Source organism: Xyrauchen texanus, chromosome 4, assembly GCF_025860055.1.
Source record: "Xyrauchen texanus isolate HMW12.3.18 chromosome 4, RBS_HiC_50CHRs, whole genome shotgun sequence".
In the NCBI taxonomy this organism is placed as follows: domain Eukaryota; kingdom Metazoa; phylum Chordata; class Actinopteri; order Cypriniformes; family Catostomidae; genus Xyrauchen; species Xyrauchen texanus.
Window position 1 is genome coordinate 12,850,891 of NC_068279.1, and position 17,187 is coordinate 12,868,077.

A 17,187-nucleotide genomic window follows, 5' to 3' on the forward strand; every position below is an offset into this window, starting at 1 on the left:
TTTTCACACCCCGCCTGTTATATATGTCCTGGAGGGAGGGAAGCTCACATCCGATGATGTTTCTGGCAGTTCGCACCACCCTTTGCAGATCTGATTTGTGTGTCCCGTGGCTATCTTCATTTTCTGGCATATCTGCATGGATTGCTATAACAATGACGTTGCGTCAATATGCAAAAACATGGAGGGGAATGGAATAGAGATTTTAGCTTATAACATGGTAATTTGTAGCTACGGCGCTGGACTGTTGCTTAATGAGGCGGCAGCAGCAGAGATGGAGGAGTCTGGCGTGCATCTCTTTATTTTGTGCTGCTGTCTTCGCAGGTTTCACAGTTCAAAGTGTTGCGTGATCCAGACAGACTAGCAGTAACTGTTGGACTCGTGTGGTAGCCACATTTGATGAAACGATGTGACTGTCGAACTTCAGAATGCATGCGGGAAGATTCCATTAATAGTATTCTCAGCTAGACCTACACTCAGACACCACACAGCTAATTTCCACCACCACTGCCAGCATGTTTCCTGCAACAATGTGTTATGTAAAGTGTGTCTTTACATAGCGTGAAAAAGTGCCATATGGCAAAAAGCCCCATCTGATCTGAGTGGTCAGACTGAAACAGAGTTCCAGAAATGTGTTTTTAAAAAGATTTCAAACCACATATGAATAGAGGTCGACCGATATTGGTTTTTTCAGGCCGATGCCGATCTTTTGAAATCCGGGTCGGCCGATTAATGCAGCCGATTTATTTTGGCCGATATTTGGCGATATGTGCTTGTTTTTAACCTCTTATTTGAACCTTTTATTTGTAAGATAAAATGTAACACAAATAATTACTTAAGATAGACAAAATTTCTCAACAAATACATTTATTGAACACTTGACCAATCTGCACTTGTACACTTAAAATTAAAAATGTATAATGTAAAAACATATTGTATAAATAATGTATAACAAATATATTAAATAAACAAAGCAGGTGTTACAAACTGCTCCGAGACACGAAGGTTGAGATCCAAATGCAGCTTTAATTAAGGGGCAATCCAGACACGTAATCCAATATTCAAGCATCCAAGAGAAGCACAGGCATAACTAGTGATGGTATCGTTAAGGTTTTAATGGTATTACTATCTTACCGATACTTCTTATCGATCCGGTAATTCAACTGTATTCTTAACGGTTCTTTTTAAGATAAACGTTATATAGGCACAGTGATTTAATTTCAGGAAGGTCTACTAACATTACTGTTCAGGTGTGGTCTAAAAAGAAATCTAATAATCTAGTAATCAATTGTAAAATAACACTGCATACTTTATCATAGATAGATTAATGCTTATTAATGCATAAGTTATTCATTCAAGAGCTGTAAGTGATTTTCTCTTTGCCTTTTGTTGTTTGATTCGCAGTAATGGCTCAATCGTCATGTTTATTAGACAGCTTCCCCTTTAAGACCGAGTTCAGATCTAATAGACTTCTGATGCGGCATATTTTCTCCCAACTATTTCCATAACTACATCCATTTAAGACATAAACTGTGTTTAAGTGAATCTCCAAGTCGGTCGTTTAGACATATTTTTGTGTATAGCTGATCGTTTAGATGCGCACATGAAACCCAAAATAGCCTATACTTTGCTTGTCTCTTTGCGGTGTGTTTCGGAGCGCGCGCCGCCTTGGGAACGGTATCTCTTGCGATCTTTTTATTATTAAACGCATCCCGCAATTTAGCAACAGTAGCTAGACTGTATTTTACAACAATTACCGATCGTGCTGATTCTGACGTTAAGTTTGAGTTTTAGGGAGAAATGTCAGTGCACCGCTGTGAAGGGAAGGGAGTTGTGCTAGACAGAATGCGGCTTATGTATAAATATTCTTTTTATAATCTTTGGAAGGCGAAATATAAAATAAAATCAGACTAATATCACAGACCTAAACCAGGCTACGTTTGAATGTTTAGTTCTGTCACTCATTAAGCTGGGCTGTGTTGTGCTCGCTGTGCGCGAGATCTCTCTCTCTCTCTCTGACTGCGAATAGCTAAATTGCATCACAGACAAATGGTTTCATAGAATTATTATACATAGAAATGGCTGGCGAGATAAAATAACTTTCTCTTTATAGCAATAATACATGTATTTTCTTAATTTCTCCAGTACTGACAGCAGAACCGGTAACGTCCGAGCTTACCAAAGCCAGTCCTTCAATAGCATATAGCGCGTTGGTATCTTTTTTATTACTTATTTCTCTGCATTGAGTGACAACCCTCTCAAATATAAGACACACAAACAGAACAAATAAAAGTCTCAGATTCACTGTCTGTAATTGCAAACCCTTCTGCTGTGATAATGCAACTTCAACTACGCTATCAATATCCAAAGTAGCCGAATGTCCTGTCGCGTTTTTTCTCTAAGTTGGCAGTAAAATATCAAACGTTTTTAATTAAATATAAAGAAGTTATACAAATTTAATCCTTACTGTTTTCTCCAAGGAACTTAGCTCCTTCCTTAGGCACTGGATGAGGTCTGCTCACTCTGCTGGAAAATGACTCTAGGGGCAGTGTGCGTCGAACACGTGTTCCACAACAACACTAGGCTGCCCACAGATGCGCCTGCCTAATAATCGGCTTGATATACTTGGAAATTGGCCGATGCCGATTATGTAAAAAAAATGCTAAAAATCGGCCGATTAATCGGTCGACCTCTACATATGAATGTAGCTTGAAACAGGCTTTTTTTTTTTTTAAAATGCCATAACGACTTCATCAGATTCCAATCTGATATGCATAAAATCATATTGGGACTGACAGTCTGAACATACCCTGAGTGTTACAGAAAACTTATTTTCTAAACCTCATGACTGATTTAATCATTGTCTTAAGAGTTTGGTCTTAAATTTTGCAGCTAGATGTTTTCTTTTTGCCTCCTGGCGTTAACTTGCATTAATGGCATTTAGAGTGTTTAGTTTCTTGAACTCTGAACATGCTGTCCTCATTGTTGCTCCGCTCACAGTGGAAAGTTTTGCCAGATTCACTTAATCCCTTGCCAATGCTGGATGCAAATCGTTTTAGCTTGGAGGTTTTCTAACTGGTAGAGTAGTATGCAAAGGATTGGCTGCCTTCTCTTGAGCTGCAGTTCTGTCCTTATAAACTTCAGCCGACTGTAATAAATAACAGTTTTTTGATAGTAGCTACACTTATATAAATACAAAAATATGTAAAAACTATCCAGTACAAAGTTGAGATTTACCTACTTTGATTATAGACAGAAAGCTATCACAAAGTAGTCAAATATTTGAGCAAGAGCAAAGAACATTCTAGATTTTTGTATTTTAGCATTGGATATGCCATGGTAACCGCTTAAGATAAAAATATTTTTTAAGGAAAATTCATTATCCCAATGAATAAATCTAAATCTAGTGCTATGTCTGAACATCATTGCCTACTGTATGCAGAAAAAAGCTGTATGCCAATGGAATAGTTTATCTGAACCCTCAGTATTCATTAAAGAGTAAGCGAGAAATACCAGAATGACCTACTATTTCTGGCAACCTGCAGATCGACTGGACACTTTACGTTCCCATAATCCCTTTGGAGTTGAGGAGACATCACATTCAAAATGCTGGATTTAAAATAATGGCACTGAAACTGAGTCGGACAGCTCTTTTCAACTGTAAGTGCTACATAATTAAAAGTAGGATGATGTCCCTGATTGATGTATTTCTGGAAGCTATTCGTGCTCCTCTCATGCATACCTAGTAAACGTACTGTTTAGTTGGCTAAGAAGTGTGTCCTTCGTCAAATACAATACATTGTCTGACAGTATGCAACATAATCGGACGCAGGGTAGGTTCTCGGTAGTTTTGGTTGTCTTGCTTTTCTGTTGCTAGAGTGTCTGTGGGATTTATTTGCTCTCTTTATTATTCACCAGGTAGATGTCTGATCGCTTAGAAAATAAATATCACACATTTCCTCAACAAGCTTCACAATTTGAGGTATAGCATTCATTTCTGTAGCACAAACCGTGTTTGATGAATTACTTGAAGTTTAATACTTAGGGTTGTATATTTAAGCAAGCTCTTAACCCTATGTAAGAGCAATAGTTAAGCTTGCCTTAGCTAGCACCACTACTTCAGCAGCACACAAACAGTGAATAGATGTTGCAGGGCTTGGTGTGTATATTACGTAGAGTAAATATTTAGAGCATTTATCATGATAATGCCATCTGTCTTTATGACTGTTTTTTTTTTTTTTTCATTTTTAACCTAACTTTGCCTAAATGTTTAATACAACTTATTTACTCTGTCATGTTGTTCCAAACCTGTATGACTTTTTCCACTTCTGTGGAACACTAAAGGGGAATTTGTAAAGAATATTTTGGTCGTTCTTTTCCATATAAAGAATGTGAAAGGGGACTGGGGCTGTTAAGCAAAACCTTTTACATTTTGGGTGAACTATTCCTTTAAAACTTCTTTTTACACATAAAATTCCAATGACACAGTGAACATGTCAAAACAAGCAGTCACATGCTCTTGTACTGTTTATGGACTAACAAAATAATCCTCATTACCTAAAAATTTCAGCGAGGCAGGTTCCTGTCCTGGAGAGCTGATCTCAGATCTGTTGCTCAAGGGAATGTCTGCAAACAGAATGTTTCACTTTTCCATTCTTGTTCCTCCAGGTGTTCTGTGTGCTTTGATCTCCTGACAAACTGGTACTTTGAGAAGGAGGGGAGGCTGTACTGTCACAAACACTACTGCGAGAAGTTCGGAGAGTTGTGCCATGGCTGCTCGCTGCTTATGACTGGACCTGCTATGGTAAGAAAAACATTTTAAAAAGACACATCACTTAATTTTAAAAGCCGCACATGTGAACTGCATGGCAGAGAGCACTGCCCACTGAAATGTCAATGCCTGAACCTGTATTTCCCTCTACCAAGTGTCTGAAGTCTGCTATTCTTTTAAAAGACCCACAAGGTATATTCAATAATTACATTTCCATCAAAGGATTTTTTGCATTATAGTGCTAAAATTAATTTTAGAAGACAGTCAAGTTTAGTTGTCTATTAAATGCTGGAGAAATATGCGGGACATAATGCAGTTGTTATGGCGATGCTTTAGATTAAATGATTGTTCAAAATAGCCTAATGAATATCAGGAATGTATCATATGTAAACCCTGATATTACACCGCATCAATTTTTCTTTAATAGCTGTGAACACAGCATATACACATCGATAGATGGTCCTTGTACTAAGTCTGAATGTTTCCCCCACTACTTGGTGCACTTTGCCAGCTTGAACATGGCCATGATGATTTGGTTTTGGGTCGGAACCAGTGGCAACCTACGATAGGCGCAACATCAGGATCAATATCAGAAGGGCAACAGCTCCATTTTGATTGCAATTCCATCTTCTGATTGCATTTATTTGTGAAATTCAAATGACAGTAAGCTGTCTTATTTCAATGAATTGTCTCAATACTCTCCACATTTTACCAAATATTAGGGATATCTGGGAGGCAAAAGGTTCAAAATTAGCGATATACACATTTCTATATGGAAACGGCAGATTTCTTTTGCGATAAACCAAAACTTGTTTTAGGCATGATGTCATCAAGCACTGGCCATTTGAATAGAAACAGACAAAAGAGGGCAAATTTCCCAAACTTGTATTTACGTATTTACGTATTTTCACATTGTCAATAACAAAATAGCACGAAAAGTGGACGGAAACAAGGCTATTTTTGATTGGGCTCCTAATTCGTAAACTTTTTCGAAAAAAGTGTGATCTGAATTTAATAACAACCATAGCTCAACAAGATCACGCACGAGTGCAACCACGGCATAAAACGCGAACACCAGCGAAGTGGTAGGTCAACTGCATCTAAACAGTTTAAAGATTTTAGAAAGGTGGTGAGACACAAGTCAGTCAGACACTTGCGCGAGACAATCAGCGTGTCCCAAAAATGATAGAAATGTAATAGAAAAACAAGTGGTTTTAATGTTATCGTAAAGGAGGAGAAAAAGATGACAGGGATTTTTTTCCTGTATTAAAGGGGTCATGACATGGTTTATTTTATTGTATTATTATGTTCCCTTAGGTGCAATTATAGTATTAATATATTTTTTTTTAAGAAAAACTTTTAAAATCTAGTGATTTATGACCTTTTCCCACCCTGTTTCTCATCCTCTGATTCAAACAGTCTGTTTTGGGGGCGTTTTCCATTTAAGACTTCAGTGTTAATGCCCACTGTTATGATTGGCTAACGTCAGTGCCTATGTATCAATTATTGACGCCTCCAGCCAGAACAATATGCAAGTAAAGTAAGTAAAAACACTGTGATTATTCATAATGAATGAAATTGCGCTTTAAAAAGTAGTTTAAAGTTTAAAATAGATTACTTACAGTTTGCGTCGTCGTTGTTCCCAGAATAGTCGGCACGGACTTATCTTTGAGCAACAGTTTTCTGGCAAAGCCAGCATCATATTGAGATTTGTTCTCAAAACAGTCATCCTTAAAATGTACAGAACAAACGCTTAAGTTAACACTGCCGTGACTGGAACGTCCGCAAAAAATAAACTGCATCCATTTTTCCCTGACGTCTGGATCTTTCAGCAGCTTATTCAGAGGTTTTGTTTGACCACAGCCAGGAACAGCACATTTGTGTGGCATCGTAATTTTCCTGTGCACAAGTAGTCTCTGTCAGAGCTCGCTGTCCATCGACTGAACACTTGTGAGGCGACGGCGATACTGAAATGAGCGTAGTTGTCTTGTGCTTAAATCGTAGTTATCTTGTGCTGGAGGCGGTCATATGCAAACGCTGTTACGTCACTTCTAACCGACACGTCACTTCTAACCATGAATCCAGAACGAGCTGTATTTTGAGCTTGATTAAATAAATGATTCGTTTAGAATGGGGAGGACGTCTTAAAATATTAAACTTGCAGGACGTTTTAATGATACAAAGACCTCTTATATACCAAAAGATCAAGGCAAATTTGGTTTCTCATGTCATGACCCCTTTAACATTATTATTATATTTCAAAACAGCATAAAAAAGAACTTTGCAAATACCTGGATATTTTAAAATAGGCCTATGCATTATAATTTATAATGTAGCCTGTGTTTCAAAAATCAATTAGGAATGGCATCAATGCACTAAAAAGATTTCAAATTCATACAGAAAATGCCCCAACATCACATCATTGGCCATCATCCAGTCAAACGACTCGTTGCTGTACTTTAATTTATTTTTAGTAAGGCACCATAATACCGCTGTGTTTTTTGTGAAGGTTATCGTGAACATTTCATACCGTTACACCCCTAGTCCTTATCCAAGAATGGTTCATCCTTACTGTGAATCATTTCTCATAAATTAATATATGTAATCATAACACTAATGTGTGCCATATCAACATGAAAGTGAGATTGATGAATTTGTCTCTAATGTAATCAAATCGCTGCTCAGTGAAAGGAGTTTTTAATTGGATTAATAGAGGACCTAAAAGGAACTTTGGAGAAAGAGGGGAGTGAGAAGAATTTGCCAGCAAGAAAAACACATAATGGGCCTTTTCTGTTTGAGCTCAGATTGAAGGATGCCAAGTATTTCTGGTCAGGCGTGCGTTCCCAGTTGTGGGCCCAGAAAGCACAAGCAGCGGGGTGTCAAAACCTCTCAATGACTGGCAGAGGAAACCACGTCGTCCTCACAGCTCAAGTGTTTGTTGAAATACGTTTGTCAGACTAATTCCTCATAATTATGTGTTCTAATGAAGATTCTTGAACAAATACTAAACTTGATGGACTTATTTTTATCTTTGGCTGCCCTCGTTAAATCTTCCATTGTTCCGAAACCTTGGTCATTTTTGTTTCTCTTTCTTTTTACCTCCAAATTTTTTGATCTAAAGTTGCTCCATTTGGTAGAGTCGTAACATTTAATTTGTTTTTTTTTACACATGACATTCTGGCCACACAGATTATCTTAACCAAATTAGCTGTAATGTAAAGTATTGGTTTTAAACTGCAGTGGGTCTGTTCTAGTTGTGGATGGCAGAGAAAAACAATCCTAAATGCAAATAATAGTTAGCCATATCATACAGTTGAAGTCAGAAGTTTTCATACACTTAGGTTGAAGTCATTAAAACTAAATTTGTTTACCACTCCACAGATTTAACATTAGCAAACTATAGTTTTGGCAAGTCGTTTAGGACATTTACTTTGTGATGACAAGTAATTTTTCCAACAATTGTTTACGGACAGGTTGTTTCACTTTTAATTGACTATCACAATTCCAGTGGGTCAGTTTACATACACCAAGTTAACTGTGCCTTTAAGCAACTTGGAAAATTCTAGAAAATGATGTCAAGCCTTTAGACAATTAGCTTCTGATAGGAGATGTACTGAATTAGAGGTGTACCTGTGGATGTATTTTAAGGCCTACCTTCAAATTACCTTCAAATGCAACTAGGAACAATTTCCAAATGCCTGAAGGTACCATGTTCATCTGTACAAACAATAGTACGCAAGTATAAACACAATGGGACCATGCAGATTTACATCCGAATTGGGTGAACAGTTTAGGAATTAATGTATGTTTTATACACCGACCTCCCATTTTCAGGTGCTCAATAGTAATTGAACAAACAAATATTGGACATAATAAAATTATTATTCTTAATACTTGGTGAAAGTCCTTTTGCAGTGAATGCCATCATACTGCTCAGGAAGGAGACACATGCTGTCTCCTAGAAGGGAAATGTAGTTTGGTGCAAAAAGTGCAACTCAATCCCAGAACAACAGCAAAGGACCTTGTGAAGATGCTGGAGGAAACAGATAGACAAGTATATATATCCACAGTAAAAAATAGTCCTACAGCGACATGACCTGAAAGGCTGCTCAGCAAGAAAGAAGCCACTGCTTCAAAGCTGCCATAAAAAGCCAGAATACAGTTTCCAAATGCTCATGGAGACAAAGATCTTCCTTTTTTGAGAAATATCCTCTGGTCTGATAAAACAAAAATGTAACTTTTTGGCCATAATGACCATTGTTATATTTGGAGGAAAAAGGGTGAGGCTTGCAAGCCGAAGAACACCATCCCAACTGTGAAGCATGGGGATGGCAGCATCATGTTGTGGGGTGTTTTGCTGCAGGAGGGACTGGTGCACTTCACAAAATACATGGCAGGAAGGAAAATGATGTGGCTATATTGAAGCAACATCTCAAGACATCAGCCATGAAGTTAAAGCTCGGTAGCAAATGGGTCTTCCAAATGGATAATGACCCCAAGCATACCTCCAAAGATGTGGCAAAATGGCTTATGGTCAACAAAGTCAAGGTTTTGGAGTGGCCATCACAAAGCCCTGACCTCAACCCGATAGAAAATTTTTGGGCAGAAATGAAAAAGCGTGTGTGAGCAAGGAGGCCTACAAACCTGATTCCGTTACACCAGTTCTGTCTGGAGGAATGGGCCACAATTATGTTTGACCCAAGTTAAACAATTTAAGGGCAATGCTACAAAAACTAACAAAGTGTATGTAAACTTCTGACCCACCGGATAATTTGATCAATGAAATAAATGTAAATCATTCTGCCTACTGTTATTCTGAAATTTCACATTCTTAAAATAAAGGAGTGATCCTAACTGACCTAAGACAGGAAATGTGTTCTACGATTAAATGTCAGGAATTGTGAAATACTTTTACATTTACATTTATGCATTTGGCAGACGCTTTTATCCAAAGCGACTTACAGAGTACAGAGCCCTTATTACAGGGACAATCCCCCTGGAGCAACCTGGAGTTAAGTGCCTTGCTCAAGGACACAATGGTGGTGGCTGTGGGGCTTGAACCAGCGTCCTTCTGATTACCAGATTACCAGTTATGTGCTTAGACCACTACACCACCACCACCCACTTTTAATGTTATTAATAAATGTATTTGGCAAAGTTGTATGTAAACATCTGACTTAACTGTACATATTTAGGGTATGAAAATGCATTTGCTTATTATCTTTAAAAGGGAGGAGAAAGCGCATCTTGTGTCTTTTATTGTTCACTTAAGCTGCACGTCTAATCAAGCTCTACAGTATTTTGCCGCAAATTCACATCACTAGGTAGAAGCAAGGCAAACTAGGCAGATGCCAGCATAAACAAGGCCTGTTAAATTATGCAAGGTAAGAAAAAATACTGTTTGAAATGAAGCAATGATTATGTGATTGAAGTGCAGACTGTCAGCTTTAATTTGCATCCGAATTGGGTGAACAGTTTAGGAATTAATGTATGTTTTATACACAGACCTCCCATTTTCAGGTGCTCAATAGTAATTGGACAAACAAATGTTGGACATAATAAAATTATTATTCTTAATACTTGGTGAAAGTCCTTTTGCAGTGAATGACTGTCTGAAGTCTGGAAATCATTCACATCTCCAAATTCTGTGTTTCCTCTCTTTACTGCAGTGGTCTTATGTTGCTGCTTGTTTTTGGGACTTTCTGCTGTCGGTTTTGTCTTCAGCAAGTGAAATGCATGTTCAATTGGGTAGAGGTCAGGTGACTGACTCAGCCATTGAAGAATATTCCACTTTTTTGCCTTAAAAAGCTCTTAGGTTGCTTTCACACTATGTTTTGGTCACTGACCATCAGTATTGTGAAGCGCCGTCCTCTCAGTTTTGCAGCATTTGGTTGAATCCGAGCAGAAAGGATTGCCTTAACCACATCAGAATTCATCGTGCTGTTTCTGTAAGCAGTCATATCAACAAACAATTGTTTATTATTATTTGTGATTTTTTTTTATTTTTTTTTTTTTTATATTTTAATTAATTAATTATCATATTTAATCTAATTATTAAATTATTTTATTTGATATTGTAACATTAATACATTTACAATCTTTTTTTTTATTATTATTATTATTATTTCCCAATGTTTTTGCAATAAACAACTTTGGTACTGCCCTCGAACAAGGCACAGTAAATGCAGACTGAATTTAATGTTATGATATAGACAGTAATTTTGTAATGGTGACACATTTCCCCGATACCTAGAATGAGCAAGACCTTAACCAGGAAGGCATATATTCCTCTAATTTCCAGTCTGCAAGTTCTAAACTCTGATTGTTGACTGGTCTGAATGCAGAGGCGTGGCTTACCCAGCTGAGAAATGACTCAAGAATTTGGTTAGTCAAACACTGTGATCTTGATTCACAGCTCATTGAGCATTTTTGCTAATCTGTCTTTTGTGGTTCATGTTAAATGAAACCTCAGCATGATCTCATACTTTCTCCATCTAAGCAGAATGAGAGGAAGAGCCAGAGGCAATTGTGCAAATCATTTTCCATTTTAAAATAAGAAGTTAAGTTGTCTTTTCCATTTTATAACCCTTGTTTTGTTAGCCTCTGTTTGCAGTAACCATCCTGTCTTGGCGCAACGAAGTGTTGTTACCTGTGAGTTTTATTTGTAATCTCTTTCTAAGCAGCAGCAAGAAAAGCTACTACAGTGCATCCAGAAAGTATTCACAGCGCTTCAATTTTTCCACATTTTATGTTACAGCCTTATTCCAAAATGGATTAAATTAATTACTTTCCTCAAAATTCTACAAACAATACCCCATAATGACAACGTGAAAGAAGTTTGATTAAAATCTTTGCAAATTTATTCAAAATAAAAAACAAAATGTACACAAGTATTCACAGCCTTTGCCATGACACTCAAAATTGAGCTCAGGTGCATCCTGTTTCCACTGATCATCCTTGAGATGTTTCCACAACTTGATTGGAGTCCACCTGTGGTAAATTCAGTTTATTGGACATGATTTGGAAAGGCACACACCTGTCTATATAAGGTCCCACAGTTAATGGTGCATGTCAGAGCACAAACCAAGCCATGAAGTCCAAGGAATTGTCTGTAGACCTCCGAGACAGGATTGTATAAGAGGCACAGTTCTAGGGAAGGGTACAGAAAAATTTCTGCAGCATTGAAGGTCCCAATGAGCACAGTGGCCTCCATAATCTGTAAATGGAAGAAGTTTGGGACCACCAGGACTCTTCCTAGAGCTGGTCAAGAACCCGATGGTCACTCAAGCATTTCTCTGTTGAGAAAGGAGAACCTTCCAGAAGAACAACCATCTCTGCAGCACTCCACCAATCAGGCCTGTATGGTAGAGTGGCCAGACGGAAGCCACTCCTCAGTAAAAGGCTCATGACCGCCCACCTGGAGTTTGCCAAAAGGCACCTGAAGGACTCTCAGACCATGAGAAACAAAAAACTCTTTGGTCTGAATGGCAAGCGTCATGTCTGGAGGAAACCAGGCACTGCTCATCACCTGGCCAATACCATCCCTACAGTGAAGCATGGTGGTGGCAGCTTCATGCTGTGGGGATGTTTTTCTGCGGCAGGAACTGGGAGACTAGTCAGGATTGAGGGAAAGATGAATGCAGCAATGTACAGAGACATCCTTGATGAAAACCTGCTCCAGAGCACATCATCTTCCAACAGGACAACGACCCTAAGCACACAGCCAAGATAACAAAGGAGTGGCTACGGGACAACTCTGTGAATGTCCTTGAGTGGCCCAGCCAGAGCCTAGACTTGAACCTGATTGAACATCTCTGGAGAGATCTGAAAATGGCTTTGCACCGATGCTCCCCATCCAGCCTGATGGAGCTTGAGAGGTCCTGCAAATAAGAATGGGAGAAACAACCCAAAAATAGGTGTGCCAAACATGTATCATCATACACAAAAAGACTTGAGGCTGTAATTGGTGCCAAAGGTGCTTCAACAAAGTATTGAGCAAAGGCTGTGAATAATTATGTACATGTGATTCTTTTCTTTTTTTGTTTGTAATACATTTGCAAAGATTTCAAACAAACTTTTTCATGTCATTATGGGGTATTGTTTGTAGAATTTTGAGGAAAATAAATCCGTTTTGGAATAAGGCTATAACAAAAAAAGTGAAGCGCTGTGAATACTTTCCGGATGCACTGTGTATAGGGCTGCACGATAATGGTGAAAATTATTATTATACTCTAAATTTTAATCACGATTATTAATCAAGATTATTCTGTTATTTGAAAATTAATTACAGGGCTGCACAATTTGAAAATATATAAATGAAATACTGTTGGCACTGCTTTAGATCTTGATTCTAAAATAACAAAAAACATAAAATTACATTAAACAGTAGCTCTCATGTTAAACAAGTTGTTAGAACTGCTAACTAGTTAATTATTCCATTTGACCAAAATTAAGGCTTGTTTTGCCCATTCTTTACTGCAAATAAAAACAGTTACTCTTTAGGGTGTTTACATTTGCATCCTCTTAAGATCCATTCTTAAATGTATTATTAATTATTGTAAACCGTATTATTATATCCCCATACCCTACAGTAATATATAGGCTAATAGTAATCTATTTCTGTTATAATTGAGTGTGCACTGATTCTATAAAGTCTCAAGCATCTATTTTGAAGGAAATGTAATTATTTTATCAAGCCTTTTATTTTGAATGAAGAAAGTGTTTTTTCTGTGTGTTACCAGTAGAAGTTACGGTGTGGCATTTTATGCTCCTTCCATACATGGTCTCGTCTCCTCCTCGCTCCACACAATTCCGGTGCCATGGGGTTACTTTAAATTTGTTTACACTTGTCGTGGCCAAACATATTTGGAATTGGGCAGATGTGCAACTGAGGTAAATGTGTAGTGCTCTAAAATAACTGCACATAAGCGATGCGCTGTTCTGTATAAAACATACATTATCAAAAACTGTATCGTCATCCTCGTGCGCCACACATACAAGACTCGTAAATATCTGCGGTGCGGTTCTGTATTTCAGCATGTGCTTGAAAGAGAAACCGTGATTGATCAGTAGCAAACTTCTGAAGAGAGCGTGATTGGTCAGGTGAGTTGAAAATGGACTAGGAAAGAGCTTGATCATCCGTAGACATAACCTATAATGCAAATGAACAACAATTTGCAACTTTACCTGGGTGATAACGACTCGGTTCCCTGAGAGGAGGGAACGAGTATTGCGTAAGTAGCTTACGCTATGGGACAACTCCGTTTCTCGAGAAGTATTGAAGTCTTTATGTAAAACGCATTGCAGCTGCACAGCAGACAGCAATGAGCGAGGCAGCTCGGTCACTGGCTGTGCTGCGGCAACTTGCTCGAACCAATGACGGGGCGACTCTGAACGCGCGACCAATGAGCGCGCGCTTCGCGCCCGCGCGCTCAGAGCCCGCCAAGATTAGCGTGGCTAAGGCTATATATTAGGCGCCCCGTCATGAGAGTTCTTTAGGTTCAATCGACTGAAGCGAACTGACCAAGCACAAGCACGGCAGCTTACGCAATACTCATTCCCTCCTCTCAGGGAACCGAGGTTACGTTAGTAACCGAGTCGTTCCCTCTCGAGAGGTCTCTCCTATTGCGTAAGTAGCTTACGCTATGGGAACACCATGCAAAACGCCGTGCGTGCTGACTTCGCTCTATAAAGCCAGAGGCGGATGCCTGAGCCTTAAAGCAAAGTGATTATCCAACAAGCCGGCCAACGGCGAGCTATATAATGGGAAAATACAGAGTGCCTTTGCCCCAAGGAGGTCCATGGTGGGGCGCTCATTGTAAAAACACAAGCACATAACTTCTGTACTGATTTTTCTATGTATTGATATGCATAAAAAATCCTCTAAGTCAGTCAGAGACGGACCTATAAGGGAGGAGATAATGCTCAGCATATACATACTCCAGTCCATTCTACAGTCAGGCTGATAGAATGTTGGAATGCAATGAGGGGACCTGTAGGTTATAAAACCTGATAAATGTCGAAGGCGAGGCCCAGCCTGCCGCCGCACAAATATCTTCAATGGGTATCCCACTCGACCACGCCCACAAGGAGGCCATGCTCCTCATAGAGTGAGCTCTGATGCCTAAGGGGCATTGAAGGCCCTTGGCTTCATAAGCCAGCCTATAGCATCCACTATCCAGCGCGATATTCTTTGCTTTGAAACTGCGAGACCTTTAGTGCGGCCGCCAAAGCATACAAATAATTGTTCCGTCTGTCTGAACGGGGCAGAACGTTCCAAATATACTCTGAGCGCCCTGACCGGGCAGAGTAAATTAGCGTCGCTTTCGTCCGCTGGGGACGATAGCGCTGCCAGAGATATCACCTGTACTCTGAAGGGTGTGGAGAGCACTTTAGGAATATACCCGTGCTTTGGCCTAAGGACAACTCTGCAGTCGTTAGGTCCAAATTCCAGGCAAGCAGCGCTTGATGACAGCGCGTGCAGGTCGCCCACTCTCTTGACTGAGGCGAGCGCCAGCAAGAGCGCAGTTTTGAGCGAGAGCTGTTTAAGGTGCACTGTTCGGAGAGGTTCGAACGGGGCACTCTTGAGTGTGTCCAGGACCGTGGCCAGGTCCCAGATCGGCACCGAGGGGGGGCGAGGGGTGTTCATCCTCCTAGCGCCTCTTAGGAAACGAATGATTAGGTCGTTTTTCCCTAATGAACGTCCTTTATCAGGATTGTGTGACGCCGCTATGGCAGCCACATAGACTTTGAGCGTGGAGGGTGTGCGGCCCGCCTCCAGCAGCTCTTGCAAAAAGGCGAGTACACTTGGTATCTCGCACGATTTGGGGTTCAAGCTCTTGGTATCACACCAGTCACTGAACACTTTCCACTTTTGGGCATATAAGCGTCTCGTAGAGGGCGCTCGCGCCTCCGTGATGGTTCTCAAAACTCCACTGGGGAGGTTCTCGGGAACCCGTTGAGGGGCCATGCATGGAGGGCCCACAGATCGGGGCGGGGATGAAGAATCATCCCGTTGGCCTGCCTGAGGAAGTCTAGCCTCAGCGGAATCGGCCATGGGGCAGATTGCATCATCTGCATCAGTTCTGGAAACCATGTCTGGTTTTTCCAGAGAGGGGCTACCAGGAGCACTGCACATTTCACTTCCCTGATCCGACTGATGACCTGAGGTAGCATCGCGATCGGGGGAAAAGCATACAAGGGGTGGCTCGGCCAGACTTGGGTGAGCGCGTCCGTGCTCTTTGAGAAGAAAAGGGGGCAGTGCGCATTTTCCCTGGGGGCGAAGAGGTCGACCTCCGCCTTGCCAAAGGTTTGCCATAACCACTGAACCGTCAGGGGGTGGAGAGACCATTCTCCTGGGAGAACCTTGTCTCTGGACAGCATGTCCGCTCCCTGGTTCAGGATGCCTGGCACATGCGCTGCTCTCAGCGGGCGTGATATTGCATCCGAAACAACATGGGTGATTACTTTTGACTGTTACTCATATTCTATATGGCTGTCCTTTTTTTATTACTTTAATCTGATAAGTTTGAAAAAAAAAAAAAAGACCATTATTAACATATTCACAACAGAATCAATAAGAAAAAACTAAACAAAATAAAAATACGAAAAAAGCACAAGCAAAAAATAAAAAATATGGCGTATCCTTTCAGCCATTAACACGCATGTATAGAATTATAGACTTAGTAATAATTACCATAGTTGATGTCTATGGTTATACTTTTTATGCCATTATGTGTTTGTTTTTTCATATATGACAACATAATTCGAAAATAGCCGACAAAGGGTTATCATTGTATTTTCATTAAGTTTTTTTTACATTTTTACCTTAACATTTTTCTACTACTGAAGACTACAATTTTTATGCCAATCACTTAATAACCTGGAATAGACTATGTTCTATCAAATGTCAAATAAAGTAAAAACTTTATTTGACAATTTACTACTGGGGCATTTTTGCCCCCCAAAAAATAATTACCAAAGGTTGGGAATTATTATATTGTTGTTTTGATGTAAAAGAAACATCAAAAGTATTTCCATTGTGCTTTAACAATTCATACATCAAAGGTTTAAAATGTTTTTGTGTGTGGTTCTGCATTTGATGGCCTTGTTGTGATTTATTCATTACTCAGGGTCTAATAATTTTTGAGTGTCAAAGTAAAAGACACAGGCATGAAATAAGATGCAATAAAAAAAACTAAAACATCAAAAGCATTTCAGATAACAAAAGCCTTTTATTTTCTCAGAATTGTTTATTTTCTTAGATCTAAAAGAGGAGCAGAGGGGGCCTCTGTAGCTCAGCAAGTAAAGACACTGACTACCACCTCTAGAGTCGCGAGTTCGAATCCAGGGCATGCGGAGTGACTCCAGCCAGGTCTCCTAAGCAACCAAATTGGCCCGGTTGCTAGGGAGGGTAGAGT

The 17,187-nt window shown here is 39.6% G+C and overlaps 1 protein-coding gene and 1 long non-coding RNA gene across 3 annotated transcripts in view; one reads left to right on the plus strand and one right to left on the minus strand.

Moving 5' to 3' along the window:
* Nucleotides 1–17,187, minus strand: part of LOC127638347 (uncharacterized) — a 91,264-nt gene that overhangs the window by 61,257 nt on the left and 12,820 nt on the right. The window lies entirely within an intron of this gene.
* Nucleotides 1–17,187, plus strand: part of limk2 (LIM domain kinase 2) — a 44,194-nt gene that overhangs the window by 8,642 nt on the left and 18,365 nt on the right. Inside the window, exon 3 of the mRNA XM_052119691.1 lies at nucleotides 4,666–4,801. Within this exon, the coding sequence (XP_051975651.1) occupies nucleotides 4,666–4,801 (136 nt within the window). The remainder of the gene's footprint in view (nucleotides 1–4,665; nucleotides 4,802–17,187) is intronic.